At 46.9% G+C, this 15,989-nt stretch overlaps 1 protein-coding gene and 1 long non-coding RNA gene across 2 annotated transcripts in view; one reads left to right on the top strand and one right to left on the bottom strand.

Annotated features, from left to right (window-relative positions):
* The window catches only part of LOC144791793 (guanylate-binding protein 1-like), a 507,850-nt gene that overhangs the window by 141,468 nt on the left and 350,393 nt on the right, over positions 1-15,989 (top strand). Inside the window, exon 3 of the mRNA XM_078666562.1 lies at positions 10,405-10,754. Within this exon, the coding sequence (XP_078522688.1) occupies positions 10,478-10,754 (277 nt within the window). The 5' untranslated portion in view covers positions 10,405-10,477. The remainder of the gene's footprint in view (positions 1-10,404; positions 10,755-15,989) is intronic.
* LOC144791794 (uncharacterized) overlaps positions 1-15,989 on the bottom strand; it is a 328,798-nt gene that overhangs the window by 129,104 nt on the left and 183,705 nt on the right. The gene's annotated exons all lie outside the window — the stretch shown is intronic.

Here is a 15,989-nt window from a genome sequence, read left to right as displayed (position 1 = left end):
GTGTAATAGCTAGCCAACAGGCAAACAGTGGTTGCCTATGTGAGGTGTCCCCTAATTTTCTGATGGCACTCACTGCTTATGGCCTTATAATATATGCATCACCCATGAATCAGATGTAAATTGGTCAACTTTCTCCCCAGGTAAAATAATTGAACGGATTAACTCATAGCCAATCATGCGAGGTGTAGGAGTAAGGGGTTCATTGTTCCTGTTGTCAGATACATACATAGCTAAATACAATATGGATGTTTCTCTTCGTTACAGCCCAGGCTCTTTCCATAGCTTCTAGTTATCCTTTCTTTTTTCTTCTTGTCGATAGTTTGCTCCCTCTCTATTTTTCTTTAACCTTCTTTGTAATAACTCAAAGGCTGCTATCCCCACTTGTTCTTCCTTATTTTTCTTTCTGTTCCATCCACACCTTATGAGCTCATCTTTTATCCTATCTTAACTTGTCCTACCTTGTCTCTCATTGGACGAGTGGCCTCCACATGCGTCACAGGATAGGGACCGTCAGGCCAATTGTTCTGAAGGATAATGAGGATGGGAACGGGTCAGTGTTAGATTTGACTGGTTTGCTGCTAGCCCAGCAGATGTTTCCAAAGCCAAGATCTTTGAAGGGCATCTACAGTTGTTTTGGCCCTGGGCCTTTGCTAACGGGAGAGAGGGGGTGAGTGCTGTATATGACATTTCATAGTTCACGTTAAAGAATGTTAAAGAAATGAACAATGGGAGAGTACAGATCTGCACCCAATGCGGTGACCTGGGCTACCAATCAGACACAAATCCACCTCTCTCACACCCTATCCACCCCCACCCCTACCAAGAACTCTTCCTCTGCGGCTTACACATGCAACAATCAGCACCTTGAAAAGCTGTTGCACAAATGAGGTAAAGGGTGCCATTTACCTGAGAGGGGTACTGTGGTACAGAAGGGACACAGGGACAGGGACGGATTTCATGATGCAGGTGACAGCAGGATGAGGTGGTAAGCGTTTCTCAGCTTACTCAACACGCCAAGGCAGAGGTGCCTGTGTCATGCTTGGTGCTCCAATAGATCAGGCTTTACAGTGCGACTGACACATTAGTAGGGTATGTCAGTAAAAAATTAAATAGATACCTACACTGCAAAGTCAAAATTAATGGATAGCTGAGCCTTGATTTTTCTTGAGCACCTGTCCCTCCACATCTTACTGGTTGCAGGAAATGCATGTTGCTTGGCATTTTTGGTACAACTGATGACAGTTAAAAGCAATGAGGGCACATTCTGAATGCAAGCATTTAAAAGGCTCTCATAGGGGATAAAGAACAAACAGGAAACTCAGTGAAATAAAGTATTTGCACGGTATCACACTACATTTTTTGGGCACTTTTAAAGAGCCGCAAACCTTGGGCATATTTGCCGAAATTAACAGCCTTCGGAGCCTAAGCCAGACTCTGATCATACATGACCACAAACAAACACAAATCGTGCAAATGTATTGCTACATAAAATATACATTTCTGGTTGTGCAGCTGGATGCTGCTGCATTTCTGATTAATCATTGCAGCCTTTCAAAATCCCCCAAACCTGACACTAATAGCACAAACGGCATTTAACTGCCGCCTGCCGAGTCAGCACTAGATGGGGCAGCAGTTAAGAGGTTAGGAATCTTGGGGCATATTATCAAGGACCGGTGTTAAAATTATCGCCGTTTTATCGGCAGGAAACTGCCGATAAAACAGCGATAATGGGCTTGATAATACGCCCTTGTTAATTCCCATAGAAGCCCATGTTAACATCAGAACATGGGCTTCTATGGGAATTAACAAGGGCGTATTATCAAGCCCATTATCGCAGTTTCCTGCTGATAAAACGGCGATAATTTTAACACCGGTCTCTGATAATATGCCCCCTGGTATTTAAAGAGTACCTTTTCTTTCTGCAGAGGGAGATGTCTGCAATATTATGAGCAACAAAAAAATGTTTTGGAGCGGCAAACGTTAATTTTGAAAATACTGTATTGCAACAATGGTAACAACAGAAGTATATTTAAAGCAACAAACGGGATAAAATGTAGGTTTCAGTAATTGACGTTATATTTAAATTATTATTGCAAATTGTTTACAATCATTGAAAATTGTTTACATTCAACTGAAATGGTGTTGAACTGAACAAAAATACAAGCGCCAAGTGCAAGCAACACAGAAGAACACTAATCAAGGACGAAATAGGTAGATGGATCATGCTAAAAAAAAGAAAGAATTAAACAGAGACATACTAAAGCAATGCCAAAGCGGACTCCTGGTCTTCAATAGCAAGCTAGAAAATGAGAGTGACAATCTCAACAATAGATGGTAAGTAATGGGCAGGCTAAAAACCCCTTTCGAGTTTTTTTTTTTTTGAAGCAAGAGGTGGTCTCCAGAGGGACAGCGCATGTGTGCTACCAGCAGACGAGACCTAAAAAACTAGGGGCCATATTATCAAGCAAGGGCGATACATTATTGTTCTGGTGTTAACCGGGGCTTCTATGGGAATTCACAAGGGCATATTATCAAGCCCATTATCGCCGCTTTAGCGGCAGTTTCCTGCTGATAAAAGCAGCGATAATGTATTGCCCTTGCTTGATAATATGGCCCTTGCTTTGGTGAGCTGCTCATACAGGAAACTAGTAAATAATTCTACTAACTGGAGAGTTCTTTTCCGATTGTGCAAAGCTATGTATGGGCCTTATTTCTCCACCAATTAAAAAACATGCCATTTTATCTGTAATACTGGATGAATTTGTGAAAAGTTTAACATATTTGCTTGGCAGCATGCTGATATCAGTAATGTAGTGAAGTTCTCACAATGTACTTCGTGAAAATCCAGTTTCAAAGCTCCACACATGGCTACCTTCTGCAATCAAGGATTTTTCTTTGCATTGTAGGTCTTAGAAGCCAGGTAATCTGAGAAAGGGTTTTTCCTTTCATTTCAGGACTTGTAGAAGTGGTTTTATAAAGGTATAAACATGAATAAAAGCACCAAAATGCAAAGAAAGAATCTTGACAAGTGCAGTTAGTTACACATTAACCTGGTAACTTGGCAGGGGAATGTGTGGTGATGGAATCGTGGTCCACCCTGCTGTGAAGGACCGTCGACCCTGGGTAGCAAAGGATCGATAGCAAAGCAATTGTGACTAAATTGTGCACAGTATAGATACGCTCCCACCAAGTGCGGCCAGTACACGTAAGAGCAATGGGCGGGGCAGGGGGGAGTCGACAGATGACGGGATAGGGAAAATAAATAAAATCACTTACCTTGCGCTCGCCGCATCGCCAAGACGAGCGCAAGGTTTGAGGTTTTATTTATTTATGTTGTTTTCCCTATCCCATCACCTGTCGTCTTCCACCCCTCCTGCCCCACCACACCGCCCCGCCGTTCTTATCTTTACTGGCCGCACATGGCTCCCCCTAATTCAGCTAGGTCTCCATCAGGTTGTGCCCTGATGGTGAAACCGAGACTCATCAATGACCAAGCACAATACCAGATGTAAAGTCGGTGAGGGGCAGTGATGACCTAGGCCACAGAGTGGGGCCTACCTATACTCAAATGACAATAAGACATGGACACTAGCTGCTGAGTAAGGGCCGAAGACCACGAGACGGTCTTGCGCGCGTTTATTTATACCTGAGGGCTTGACCCACCCCCAGGCTGTGTGTGTGCGTGCGTGCGTGTGTGGACGGGCCGGGTGGCTCCGTCAGTACATCCCTCCAAACTCACAGTCACTTAGTCCCAGCTATTTGTATGTTTCAGCGGCACGGAGACCCCATGCATAGTCTTTGAGTTTCTGACTGGGGGTCGGGTTTGGTCGGAGATTGTACCTCTTGCTCCGTTCTTCTCCAGCCCGACCCTCTCTCATGGGTTCTTCGGTGTCGCGTGCGGGACTAGCCTGGGTGACACTGGGCTCCGGTGTGGGCCGGGGCACCGACAATTCCGGATCTTGATGGTTCGCTGGTGTCCCGAGGAGTGTTGTGTCTTCGTCACCTGTGTCTCCGTCACCCCCTTCCACGTTGTCTGTCATCGGTCCCCTCGTGGTTCCTTCATTGATTGGAGACTCGCTTGAACCACGACACATTCCTCGTTACGGCTCTCGTGCCGCGTGCAGCTGACACCATGGTGCCGTGGATGTTCACGACCTCCCACACCTCTGGTTCGAATGTTGTCTGATATTTCCAGTTGTGGTTGTTGTCTGATATTTCCAGTTGTGGTGCCGGGTCTTCAGCACCACATGGTCTCCGACCGCTATGGGTCTGACTCGGGCCCCTCGCGCCCGGCTTGCTCTTTCGTTTGTGTGCCTCCTTCTGTCTTGAGTCGCCTCGTAATTTATTTCCGGGGACTGCCACGCCGGGCTCGTCGGTATACAGTCTCGTGGTGTTCTCCGAAACATGACATGTGCCGGCGCACACTTGGTGGTGCAGTGCGGTGTCTGCCTGTAGGCGCTGAGAAATTGTGCCAGACATTCTTCTGGTGCCTCACCTTGTTCCACGCCGATCTGCAACGCCCGGTTCATTGTTCGCATGAACCTTTCAACCTCCCCGTTGGCTTGAGGCCACTGTGGCGTGATCTTCCTGTGGCTGATTCCTCGCCTGCTTAGATAGGCCCTGAAGTCACTGCCCTGGAAGGGTGGGCCATTGTCTGATCTTATCTCGTCAGGAAAACCCAGCATGGCAAATGGCCGGTCTAGCGCTGGCTTCACGTGACTGAACGCGGTGGAAGGAACCACCTCCACCACCGGGAATCTGGAGCATGAGTCGATCAGTACCAGGGCTTGTCGCCCGTCGGGGAAATAGCCAAAGTCAATGCTTATCTTTGACCAGGGAATGTCGCACAGGTCCTCTGTGATGACGGGATGCGGTGCCGGCTCCTGGCTGGTGATGACAAACGAGTGGCAGTTGCGGATCTCCTCCTCTACCGCACTGTCAATGCCTGGGAACCACACCCGGCCACGCAGACGAGCCTTCGTTTTTGCCACTCCCTGGTGTCCTTGATGAGCGAGGCAAACTACTTCCCGCTGCAGGCTCGAGGGGATGACAATGGTGGCACCTCGCAAAACCACTCCATGGGGTCCGGTGCTAAGTTCACTCTGCGCGCGCCACATCTGTTGCCGAAAGGTCTGTTCATTCTGAGTTAGGGCACTGGCTCCATCCAAGAAACGCTTCCAGTTGCAATTTTCGAGCGTGGCCTTCACCCGGTCCGTGGCTTCCCCAATCACCTCCAGCGTAAGGGCCTTCGGGCATGCATCTTGCGACAGTACCCTGACGAACTCCTCCACGTACTCAAGGTCGTCTAGCTCTGACACGGGAGAGGGGTGTCCTGGATGGCGCGACAAGAAGTCCGCCGGGTTGTCTGCTCCTGGGCGGAAGATGACTTCGAACCGGTATGTTTGAAGTTGAACGGCCCACCTTTCGATCCGGGGTGGCGCAAGCCTGGCAGAGCCCCCGAATAGCGGCACGAGTGGCTTGTGGTCCGTGACGACTTTGAATTCGTGACCGAAAAGGTACAAATGAAAATGCTGACAAGCCCATTTAATGGCGAGCGCCTCCCTCTCTATTTGCGCATAGCGCATTTCCGTCGGCGTCAGTGCTCGGCTGGCATAGGCTGTGGGCACCCACTCTTGGTCTTCCGTTTTCTGCATCAGGACCGCCCCTAGCCCTACCGGGCTGGCATCTACGACAACTTCCGTCTGTCTGTGAGGTCTGAAGTATGCCATGACCGTGTCATCTATGAGAGCGTCTTTCACGGCACGGAATGCCTCATCCTCCTTCACGGACCACGTCCATGGATGGCCCGACTTGGTGAGAGTGCGTAGGGGCTCTGACAGGGACGCCAAGTTGGGGATGAAGTGGCCACAATATGTAGCCATCCCTAAGAAACTGCAAACTTTGGTTGCAGACGTCGGCTTGGGCGCTGCCCGGATGGCGTCTGCCTTCTTCGGATCCACTCTCAGGCCGTCTCGGGAGAACACGTATCCAAAGAACTCCACCGACTCATTGTAGAGCATTCACTTCTCGCGGTGTAGAGTAAGTCCATGTTCAGCCAGCCTCCGAAGTGTAGCCCGAAGGTGTCCATGATGCTCTGCCAGCGTCTTGGAGAAAACCAGAATATCGTCACTTAAGTTGATGACTCCTGGAAGTCCTGACAGCGTCTCCCTTATTGCATTTTGGAACACTTCGGCGGCCGATGAGACGCCGAAACTCAGACGTTTGTACCGGCGGAGACCAACGTGGGTCGAGAAGGTTGTGATGTTCCTGCTGTCAGGGTGTAGCTCAAGCTGGTGGTAACCTGCATTTAAGTCCAGTTTAGAGAACCAGCGGGCTCCGTTCAAATCCGCCACTATATCGTCCATCGTTGGCGTGAGATGTCGCTCCCTCTTGACTGCCTTGTTGGGGAGGCGCATGTCCACACAGAGTCTAATGGCGCCCGGTTGTTTGGGTTTGGGGGTTTGGGGGCCACTACGAGGGGCGACACCCAGGGTGTGGGGCCTGATACCTTCTCGATTACCCCGAGCTCCTCCAGCTTTCGCAGTTCTTCTTCTACCTGTGGCCGCAGGTGGACGGGTACCCTCCTATGTCACAATGCTGTTGGTTTTACTGTGTGGTCGATGTGTAGCTTGAACATTTTCCCTTTGAGGCGGCCTAGCCCTTGGAAGAGCGCCAGGAATTCACTCAGCATGGCGTCCGCATGCCGTTCATGTTTCTGGTTGGCGAAAAATACTAGCCGGAGATCCTCCGCTGTGTGGCAGCTAAGGAGCGTGCCACGCTTGCCTCCCGTCACGTGGAATTTTGTCTTCACCTCTTGGCCGTTGCAGGCCACCGTCACATCAATTACTCCACGTAGGGGCAAATATCGTCGCTGTCATACGTGTATATTCTGGCTTTTGAGAGTGACAGCGGCGGTCGGGGAGACAGTTGTTCGTACTGCAAGTTGTCCATCACATTCACGGACGCTCCCGTGTCGATCAACGCCTGTACCGGGGATCCCTCGATCTGGACCTCGCACATTGGCGGGGGCCTTCTTCTCGATCCATCTCGCCCCACGAATGAGACGAAGAACACGTCGTCATCGTCCACCTCGTCCACCCGAAATGCCGATTGCGGGGAGTCGCGACAGGGGCCGGGGTCTTCGATCGAGATTCGGCGCACTCCTTGGCTGACACTCCTCCCTCTCGGACCAGCACGACGACTGCCGTTGCTGCGGCATACTTTTGCGAAATGGTTCAGTTTTCCGCAGTTGAAGCAAGTCTTTCCTCTCGCGAAGCACCTGCCATTTGAAGGGTGATCCATTCCGCAGTTTCCGCATGTGGAGCGCGAGGCAGTCGGCTGCGGGCCTCTCTGGGCGGCCGGAGTTGTCCTCCTGCGGATGACGTCGGCATGTTCCTCTTTCACGGACACGTGTCTGGCCGGCATAGTGGGTCTGTCGAGTGCTGCTTGCATCGCTTCCGCTCTGGCATTCAAGAGTTCGTGTGACCTGGCCAATACCAGAATTTTGTCCAGGCTTATCCGGGGTTGTCACAGGATGAGACGCCTCAGCTGGACCGACCTGCAGCCTTGGATGAGTTGTGCCCTGATTTCCAGCGTTCGGTCTGGCAATTCACAGGAAGTCGCCAGCTTGCGAAGCCTCGCATAGTAAACGTCGATCGATTTGCCTTCCGCCTGGCGGGCCTGACGCAGCTTGAACCACTCATAATCCGGGTTGGCGCGGGGGTCAAAATGGCGATTGAGCGCCGTGATTGCGGCCGTGTAGTCGTTTGCGTCTCCTCTATCCGGCAGGGTCTCGAACAGTTCGTATAGCTCGTCCCCTCCGTAGCACATGAGCAGCGAGCGCTTGACCTTTGCGTCCGTCTCTCTTACCCCTACAAAGTAATGTTCTAACCGTCCAAGCCAGAGGCGCCACCGCGCAGCGGCCGTGGGCGGGTCCGCCAGTTCACTGAATGGCGGGAGCAGAGCTGCCATGGCGTGTCCCGGCAGAGTAGGCATAGCGTTGACGACAAGGGCTGGGGCCTGCGCATTCTGTGGCACCACCGGCTGTGGAGCTGGAGTTTGTAGGGTCGGGTCTGGTGCAGCATTGCCAGCGGCTGCCTGTACACTCATTCTTGGCACGTGGTGGCGCGTGAGCTACGCGCTGACGCAAGCCTGTGTCGATGGTGTCTGGCCGGCTGCTGTGGTAGTGGTGTGGTGGGCCTCTTGCCGTCGCTCTGGGCCGCCGGCTGCGCTTGAGCCTGGTGTCGATTGGCCACTGGGTCTGCTGTTTCTTGTGTAGACGTGGTACCAGCTCTGGAGCAGCACCTCCTCCTTTAATAGCAGAGAAACGGGCCTCCGCGAGATGCGTAAGGAATCGCAGGGCGGGCTGTTCGCGTCCGCGCGATGCGTGCGCGGAGGCAGGGTGCGCGTCGAGGGCCGATAGATCCCTCCGGCTGACGCCTGGTCGGCCGCTGCGCGATTTCTCTCCCCCGGGCACAGGGAAGCTGTAGTGCCGTGTCGTCAGAGAGGCGCGGTTGGGCCTCTTGCAGGAAGCGCTGCTAGCACGGAACGTTCCTCGCAGCGAGCAGCGGACGCAGTCCCCCGGGGGGGGGCTCTCCTGAGCGCCGAGGTAGGCGCGCTGAGATAGCAGATGTGCCGGTGAGGCTGGACCGGCCCGGGCGGCGGGAGGACACACGCGAGGGGGAAAACAGGCCACAGCCACGGGCTTGAGAGCAGGCACCGCGAGCGCGGCACTCAGGGCACCGCAGGACACGGCAAGCGCGTCCGCGGGGGCGAGGTGTGGGCAAAGTACCCGCCTCGTCGCCAGTGTAAAGTCGGTGAATGGCAGTGATGACATAGGCCACAGAGTGGGGCCTACCTATACTCAAATGACAATAAGGCACGGACACTACCTGCTGAGTAAGGGCCGAAGACCACGAGACGGTCTCGCGCCTGTTTATTTATACCTGAGGGCTTGGCCCGCCCCCAGGCTGTGTGTGTGCGTGCGTGCCTGTGAGGACGGGCCGGGTGGCTCCGTCAGTACACCAGACAAACATCAGTGCCCAAACCCTCGTGCAGTCAAAGGGAGAGATAGACCCTGATTATGAGTGTCACTGAGTGGTTGATGTTGTTTAGCACTCTTGGCAAAATTTGACTCACTGGTACGGACTCTGTCTGTGTGATAAACTGCACTTATTCTCAGTTTTTGGAAAATAGCACTTGGATTCTGGTGCCAAAGTCCACATATCATGAAATACACCATACTCTTTTCCCATCTTAAGTTCTGGCAGGTTCGACCTGCCAACATTGAAGGAAGGTTGCAGTCTTTTTTTTTGCACCCAATTATTACAGGGTGCGTTAAACTATGCAAAACTGGGTATTGGCTCCGAAAGTCATTGAACTCTGCCCACTCAAAATCAGGGTCATGGTGCCTCACTGCAAACACCTATGATCCGGGGAAACTGTAAAGACAGAGCCCCCATCCAGCAGACAAATTGAAAAACATCGTCTCCTTTGGCAAGCAAAAAAAAGGCCCCACCATTGGCCTGAAAAAGGAAAATTATGACACAAAGCAATACTTTTTATCCAAAAGAGACGCGCATTGAACCCCTCATTCTCAAGGGAAACAGTAACCATGACAGCATAGTTTGGTAGGTTTCAGTAGTAGGATACATGCAGTGCAGCCTGTGGGTTAATTACTGGAAAATTCTTTAGCTACTTTTGAGGTCGAGCCTAGACAGCACCTGCGCTGCCTGGAAGATCTGTTGTATGTACTTTGTGGGATCTGGAGATCAGCCCTAGGACTTGTCTGCTTCCACATTTGCTTAGTGACTTTGTTTCTGTTCAACTGCCTCTATTTAACTGTCTTGATAGAAACGACTAGTAGAGGTCAGTAAAATACCAGAATTGTGTTCTTCTTGTCTACCTTCCTCTAATTAACTGGCTTGATAGAAAACGACCAGTAGAAATCAGTAAAACACCAGCATTGCTTTCTACTTAGTGACTTTCTTTTTGTATTTTTCTCCCTTGATTCCAGGCCATAAAAACTTCGATCCAACGAGCACCCGTAGACAATAATATTTTTTTCAAATCTTGTATTTTCAGTGCTATGACACTAAAGGGATTTATTTTATATTTAAAACAGTGCTTTGCACAATACAATTTCCCGCTGATAGGCAGTATTTCTCTCCAGGTGATCCCATACCTGTCATATTCCGCAGTTTGGTGCTTACGTTCCCTCCATGTTAAAGAACAGTAAATGTTTCAGTACCCAGGAAAATGTGCTGCACAGCTAAATACATATCAGGTCCCAAAAGTGAGACCGATTGCATTGCAAAAGCTTGTTTTCTTAGCCCACTCTATACACACTGTTGTTTGTTCAGTCACAGTATTGCTTATTATAATAATGCTTCCTTTTGTTGACAGATCTCATAACAGATCCCTGCATCATCATCATCATCATCACCTGGTCCATTCATTACCTTCTCTATAAGAAATAATGGCTGCCAAGGTCAGTATGCCAGCACCTGTGTGCCTCATCGAGAAAACAGCAGAAGGAGCACTTGAAGTGAAACAAAAAATAATGGCTGCCGAGGTCAGTATGCCAGCACCTGTGTGCCTCATCGAGAACACAGAAGAAGGAGAACTTGTAGTGAAACAAGAAGCCATAGAGATTTTAAACAAGATCACTGAGCCCGTGGTAGTTGTGGCCATCGTGGGGCTCTACCGTACTGGAAAGTCCTACCTGATGAATAGGTTGGCGGGGAAGAATATAGGTAAATGTTCTCTTGTCTTCTCAACTTGTGTCAAGTACATTTACAATTATCATTCTGATAAAATGCCTTGCTTTGCTTAATGCTTAAGTAACCAATAGAACAGTTGATTGTTTGAGTGATACTGTTATATTCTTGTTTTGTTCCTGGACACTATTTTTGGGAAGAATTTGGAGAGTTTTCCTTTGATTTCAAAATATTCATGGAGGGACCTCGGTTTTTTATGGATTGGTTGTCATGAATTTTCCTTAGCCCACCTAAGAAATAATTTATTCAGCTCAAAATGCATCATCTGTCATGTTTTTGTATTCCTGCTTTTACTCGCTGCAAATAGAAGGTAAAACGGATGAGCACCTATAGGATGGTGATAGCTGCACTTGTTTATTCAGTCATGCCAAAGCAGCACGTCTTCAGTCAATGCCCACCCTGTTTATCAAACTACCAGGCCCGGACTGGCCATAGCGGACACCGGGCAATCCCCCGGTGCGCCGCAAGGGTGGGGGCTGGTTTTGAGCCCCTAGGGGCCAATTTTGTTACAGGGTCCGTTTTTGCAGCATCACTGCAAAATCGGCCCTGAATCAAAATCGGCCGAAAACCGGCCCTAGCAAAGCGCTCGGCGGCACCTCCAACCTCCCCCCCCCCCCCCCCCCCCCGAGTCGGGAGGGGGGCCGGCCGAGCACTTTGCCAGGGCCGGTTATGGTTCCCAGTCCGGCCTTGCAAACTACAACTATTGTGACCATTTAACATTACCCCTGGCAGCACTTCCCCATTAGGCCCTCATTATGAGAGGCCGATCCCAGTATCTCTGAAGTTGGGAAAAATCCAGCCCATTACAAATTGTAACCTGATGGCCAACTATGATATGAGGAATTACTAGAGAATACATAATTCCGGATCCTAATTCCATCAGTAATTTCTAGATTTTTTGGTCAGACTTTCACCCAGATATTTTGCAATCGAACTCTCTGGGTGAAAATTAAAACCTATGCGTGTTCCCGTGGATCTCATAATTCTGATGGGGCCCATAGCTGCTGTTTCCGGTCTCTGCTGTTTGCATTTGAACTGGGTAGCAAAACAAAGAATGCATATAAGTATATTATCCCCACAATACAATGTTTAGCATTTATTTTCATCCACCAAATTTCCCATTCTAGTCAGTCTAGAATGGGAAATTTGTATTGTGGGGATACTTATATGCATTCTTTGTTTTGTAGATAATTGATTTTTAACATTGTGAACGAAAAAAAGAGAGACAACCAACCATTTTGTATTGAAAAAGGTGGTGCACATCAGGCAGCAAACCGAAACACATCGACGCTACTGTTGTTAATAAATCCGAGGAACAAGGGTGTTGTTATCTGCTAATATTAGCCAAACGTTGTTTCTAGATTCCAATGGATTAATTATTTTAGATGCTTTCGAAATGAGTCACTTCGCCATGTCTCTTCTTTGCTGTGTATTTAAATGTGTAATTAATTTTCCATTGTGTTTTTAACATTTTTATTGAATATATAATACATTTTGTATATTTCTCTACAAGTTTGAGAGACGCATTTGCAATAGTTTTGGGTTCAGAATTGGGAAGAACTTCCTGTATGTGTCAATAATGTGGATGAAGTGGGGTATGAGTCTGGATGATAAATAACGACAGTAATGCCAAGGGAATTTTTACTTTGTATGATTTACACTGGTATCCAGTCCCTTGGGAAGTTGGGCCACTCCCTCTAGATTTAACAATTACAAGTGCCAGATAAACACAAAGATGCTAATCAGCCTTCTGAGGCACACACTTGCAAACCACCCAGCGAGTGTGATAGTCCACCGTGACCAGTATGAAAAGTTCATTTAAGGTTTTGAGTTTGAGGGGACTGATGATGTTGAGGGCTGAATGAATGAATGAATGAATTATTATTTATTTATATTGCACAGTTACTTAAAACCATTTGCAACACATCTTACATACAATTTAAAAGGAAATTGAACAATTATAAAAGAAAGACATTTGTGTGCAACACTATCAAAACATTATATATAAATAAAATGTATATATATATATATTCACTGAAAAAAACCATAGGTTATAGACCATATATAGTTAGGAATTAGCATTTAAAAAACCTTATTTTACTCACACAAAACCATTGAAATTCCATATATAGTTAGTTGCACTAACTATATATCGCGCACCCGCAATCCACTGCTGATGATGTCACATATTACATCATTCATGACATGGTCAGTGACATCACTGATGACATCACTGATGACATCTCAAATGACATCACTGATGACAACATCCAGTGACTGTATGTTTCTGTAAAGTTAAAATGTGTCTTACATATTGAAGAATGAGTGGAAGTATAAGTGTCTGGACAAAGGATTTAGTAGGTGCATGACTGAATGTATGAGTGAGTGATTAAATGTGTCTCACTGAGTGCATGGGTTAGTGACTAAAGTGTCTTAATTTGTGCATCATTATGTCTGTTGTTCTGTAAACTGCTGCATGTGTTGATTAGTAGCTATATGATTAACTATATGGGTTACTGATTGATTGTCCAAGTATTTGTATGGGAGACTGAGTGTGTGTGTGGCTGGCTGGGAGGTGTGTGACTCTGTGCAGATCAATGTGTACTTATATCAATGATTGTATAACAAGGTAAGTATGTGTTAGTATATGTTTGAAAATGTAAGGTGCTCTATGTTTAACTGTATAGACAAGAAAATGGAAGTGTGATTGATTCTTTACAGGACTGACTAGGTGTGTGAGTAACTCCATGGATGGGTGGCAGAGTGTGAGTGTCTGTATAGGTGTATGAGTGCATATGATAGTGTTGTAAAGATGAGTGATTGTATGTATGAATGATTGTATGGGTGAATGAGTGAATGTGTGTGTAGACGTAGGAATCAGTGAGTACATATGTAGTAACTAGTATTGGTGTGTCAATGGTTTCAAAAATTATACTCTGTATTTAACACTGGGTGAAACAGAGGTTATATTAAAATGTGAGGAGATGCATTGTATTGTCACATGAATGATATCATCAGTGATGTGGTCATTGATGTCAAATGAGATGTCATCAGTGATGTCATCAGTGATGTCATTTGAGATGTCATCAGTGATGTCATCAGTGATGTCACTGACCATGTCATGAATGATGTAATATGTGACATCATCAGCAGTGGATTGCGGGTGCGCGATATATAGTTAGTGCAACTAACTATATATGGAATTTCAATGGTTTTGTGTGAGTAAAATAAGGTTTTTTAAATGCTAATTCCTAACTATATATGGTCTATAACCTATGGTTTTTTCAGTGAATTTTCAAGGTTTTGTAAATGCTAATTCCTAACTATATATGGTCTATAACCTATGGTTTTTTCAGTGAATTTCAATGGTTTTTTAATAGCAAATATCATAAGCTGTTGAATGTCAAGTACGTGGTAAGTGAAAACATTTTCGTGTTTATGCACACTGATCTGCTTTGAATGGTGCCCCCCCCCCTCATTTCTATTAGGAGTACTCTCTCTTTGCACATAGTGAAGGGTAGTTAACGCAGGCCTTTGCCCCCGTTGTAATACGTCGTGCCTGCTTCTCTCTCCATTTGATTGATTGTTATCCAAGTATTTACTGTTTTAGAATTGGTTCTCTTTGGTTCATTCTCTATTTACAAACAAACACAGAGTCGCAATACTCTGTTTAGTCTTTGCAGATAACGAAAAATCGTGTAAAAAAAAAAAGAAAAGGAATCGAGCAAAATCAGTAGGCCACTAATGGGATCTCTTTTTGACCTCGCTAAAATAGAAACATTAGGAACAACCCCTCATGACAAATACAAAACTAGTGAAATGAACTGAACTCCACACAATGATGGCTGCAAAACAGCTCGGCTCCGCCACCCACCCCGCCCAAAATAACGATAAAGAGCGGCTGCCATGATTGGTTGCGGAATGGCCACGACGGAGCTACGAAATGGTGCTACTCTCATGCTAACCCCAGCTTCAGTCTGAAACATCCAGAAACACTGTAGACTACCAATTCGATCAGTTCCGGTAGCGCCCCAATGTAACCCGGTAGAGAAGAACTAGCCCTCCCCTCTTTGACTAATGGTTCTTGTTGCCTGTCCCTTCTGTTGTCATTTAACAGAACTATTTAGCCTGCTGAAAGGGGTTGTGTTCCGACCGCTGGTTGGTGGAGACATTTTGACTATATTCTGGACCTGCGTTGTCGCGTAATGCGTCATATGACGCGCATCGTTAGCGAATCCGGAAGTCATCCGGGGCGCGCAGCGCGTAACGTAAGCATAACAAGTCATGTGACTTGTTAATAAAACTTTTCATTGGTTCATTTTACTTTTCTTATTCTAATGATGAAAGGCTTGGTCATATGACCTAAAAATTACGCTTTTTATTACTTCCGAACATTCTTTTTTCTTAAATATATGTTATAATGTTCCAGGCTAATGTACTTTCCCGGAAAATTTACAACTGTCCTGCAAGTAAAATATATTCTTTTTTCGAGAAAAAGAGCGTTTCTTCGTCCCATGACGGAGCCGTTGAGCAAAAGAGGGTCGACCTGCTGTCTTAGTCGCCGATACGCCTGAATATGAGATTCTTATCGATCACTTTATGTTGCAGGAATAGAAAACACAACAGCCCTTGGCCATTTATCTTTACTGCGTTCCTTCGTATTATACCTTTTACCCTTCATGTAATTGGTCTGCTTTATTTCACTTGCCTTTTAATGATTCTAAAACAGTGACTATTATTAAAAACTTTACCAATGTATATACTACTACCATGTTTTCTTTTAAAAACCTTTATTGTGAAAATTTCATTATACAAATACGAGCCTATAACCACGTGGGCCGGCCACGGAGCAAACTGTAATCGTATATGATGAGTAGACATTTACACTGTAGAGGAACGTAACGGGCGGGCCATTTGGTTGCAAGAACTAAGGTGTCTAACAGTTACGGAATCGGTGGACGTACATTTTATAATTAAAATACGACAGGGCCAGTTACAATAAAATTATCTAGATATACATTTGCGGGCAAGTACCATGGGTGACGTTAATTCGAACTTTCAATAGTACAGTAATCAATAACACATCAGAACTTAATATCAATAGGGATGTCGAAATATTCAATCAATTCTCGTCCCCGCCCGCCATGTGCTTCAAAACTGCATACGTATCTCGTGATTTCAAGGTTCTGCAACCAGTACACAACAAGGAGT

This window comes from Lissotriton helveticus, chromosome 11 (assembly GCF_964261635.1).
Source record: "Lissotriton helveticus chromosome 11, aLisHel1.1, whole genome shotgun sequence".
NCBI lineage: Eukaryota > Metazoa > Chordata > Amphibia > Caudata > Salamandridae > Lissotriton > Lissotriton helveticus.
The sequence above is the reverse complement of the archived record's forward strand: the minus strand, read 5'-3'. Positions and strand labels throughout refer to the sequence as shown.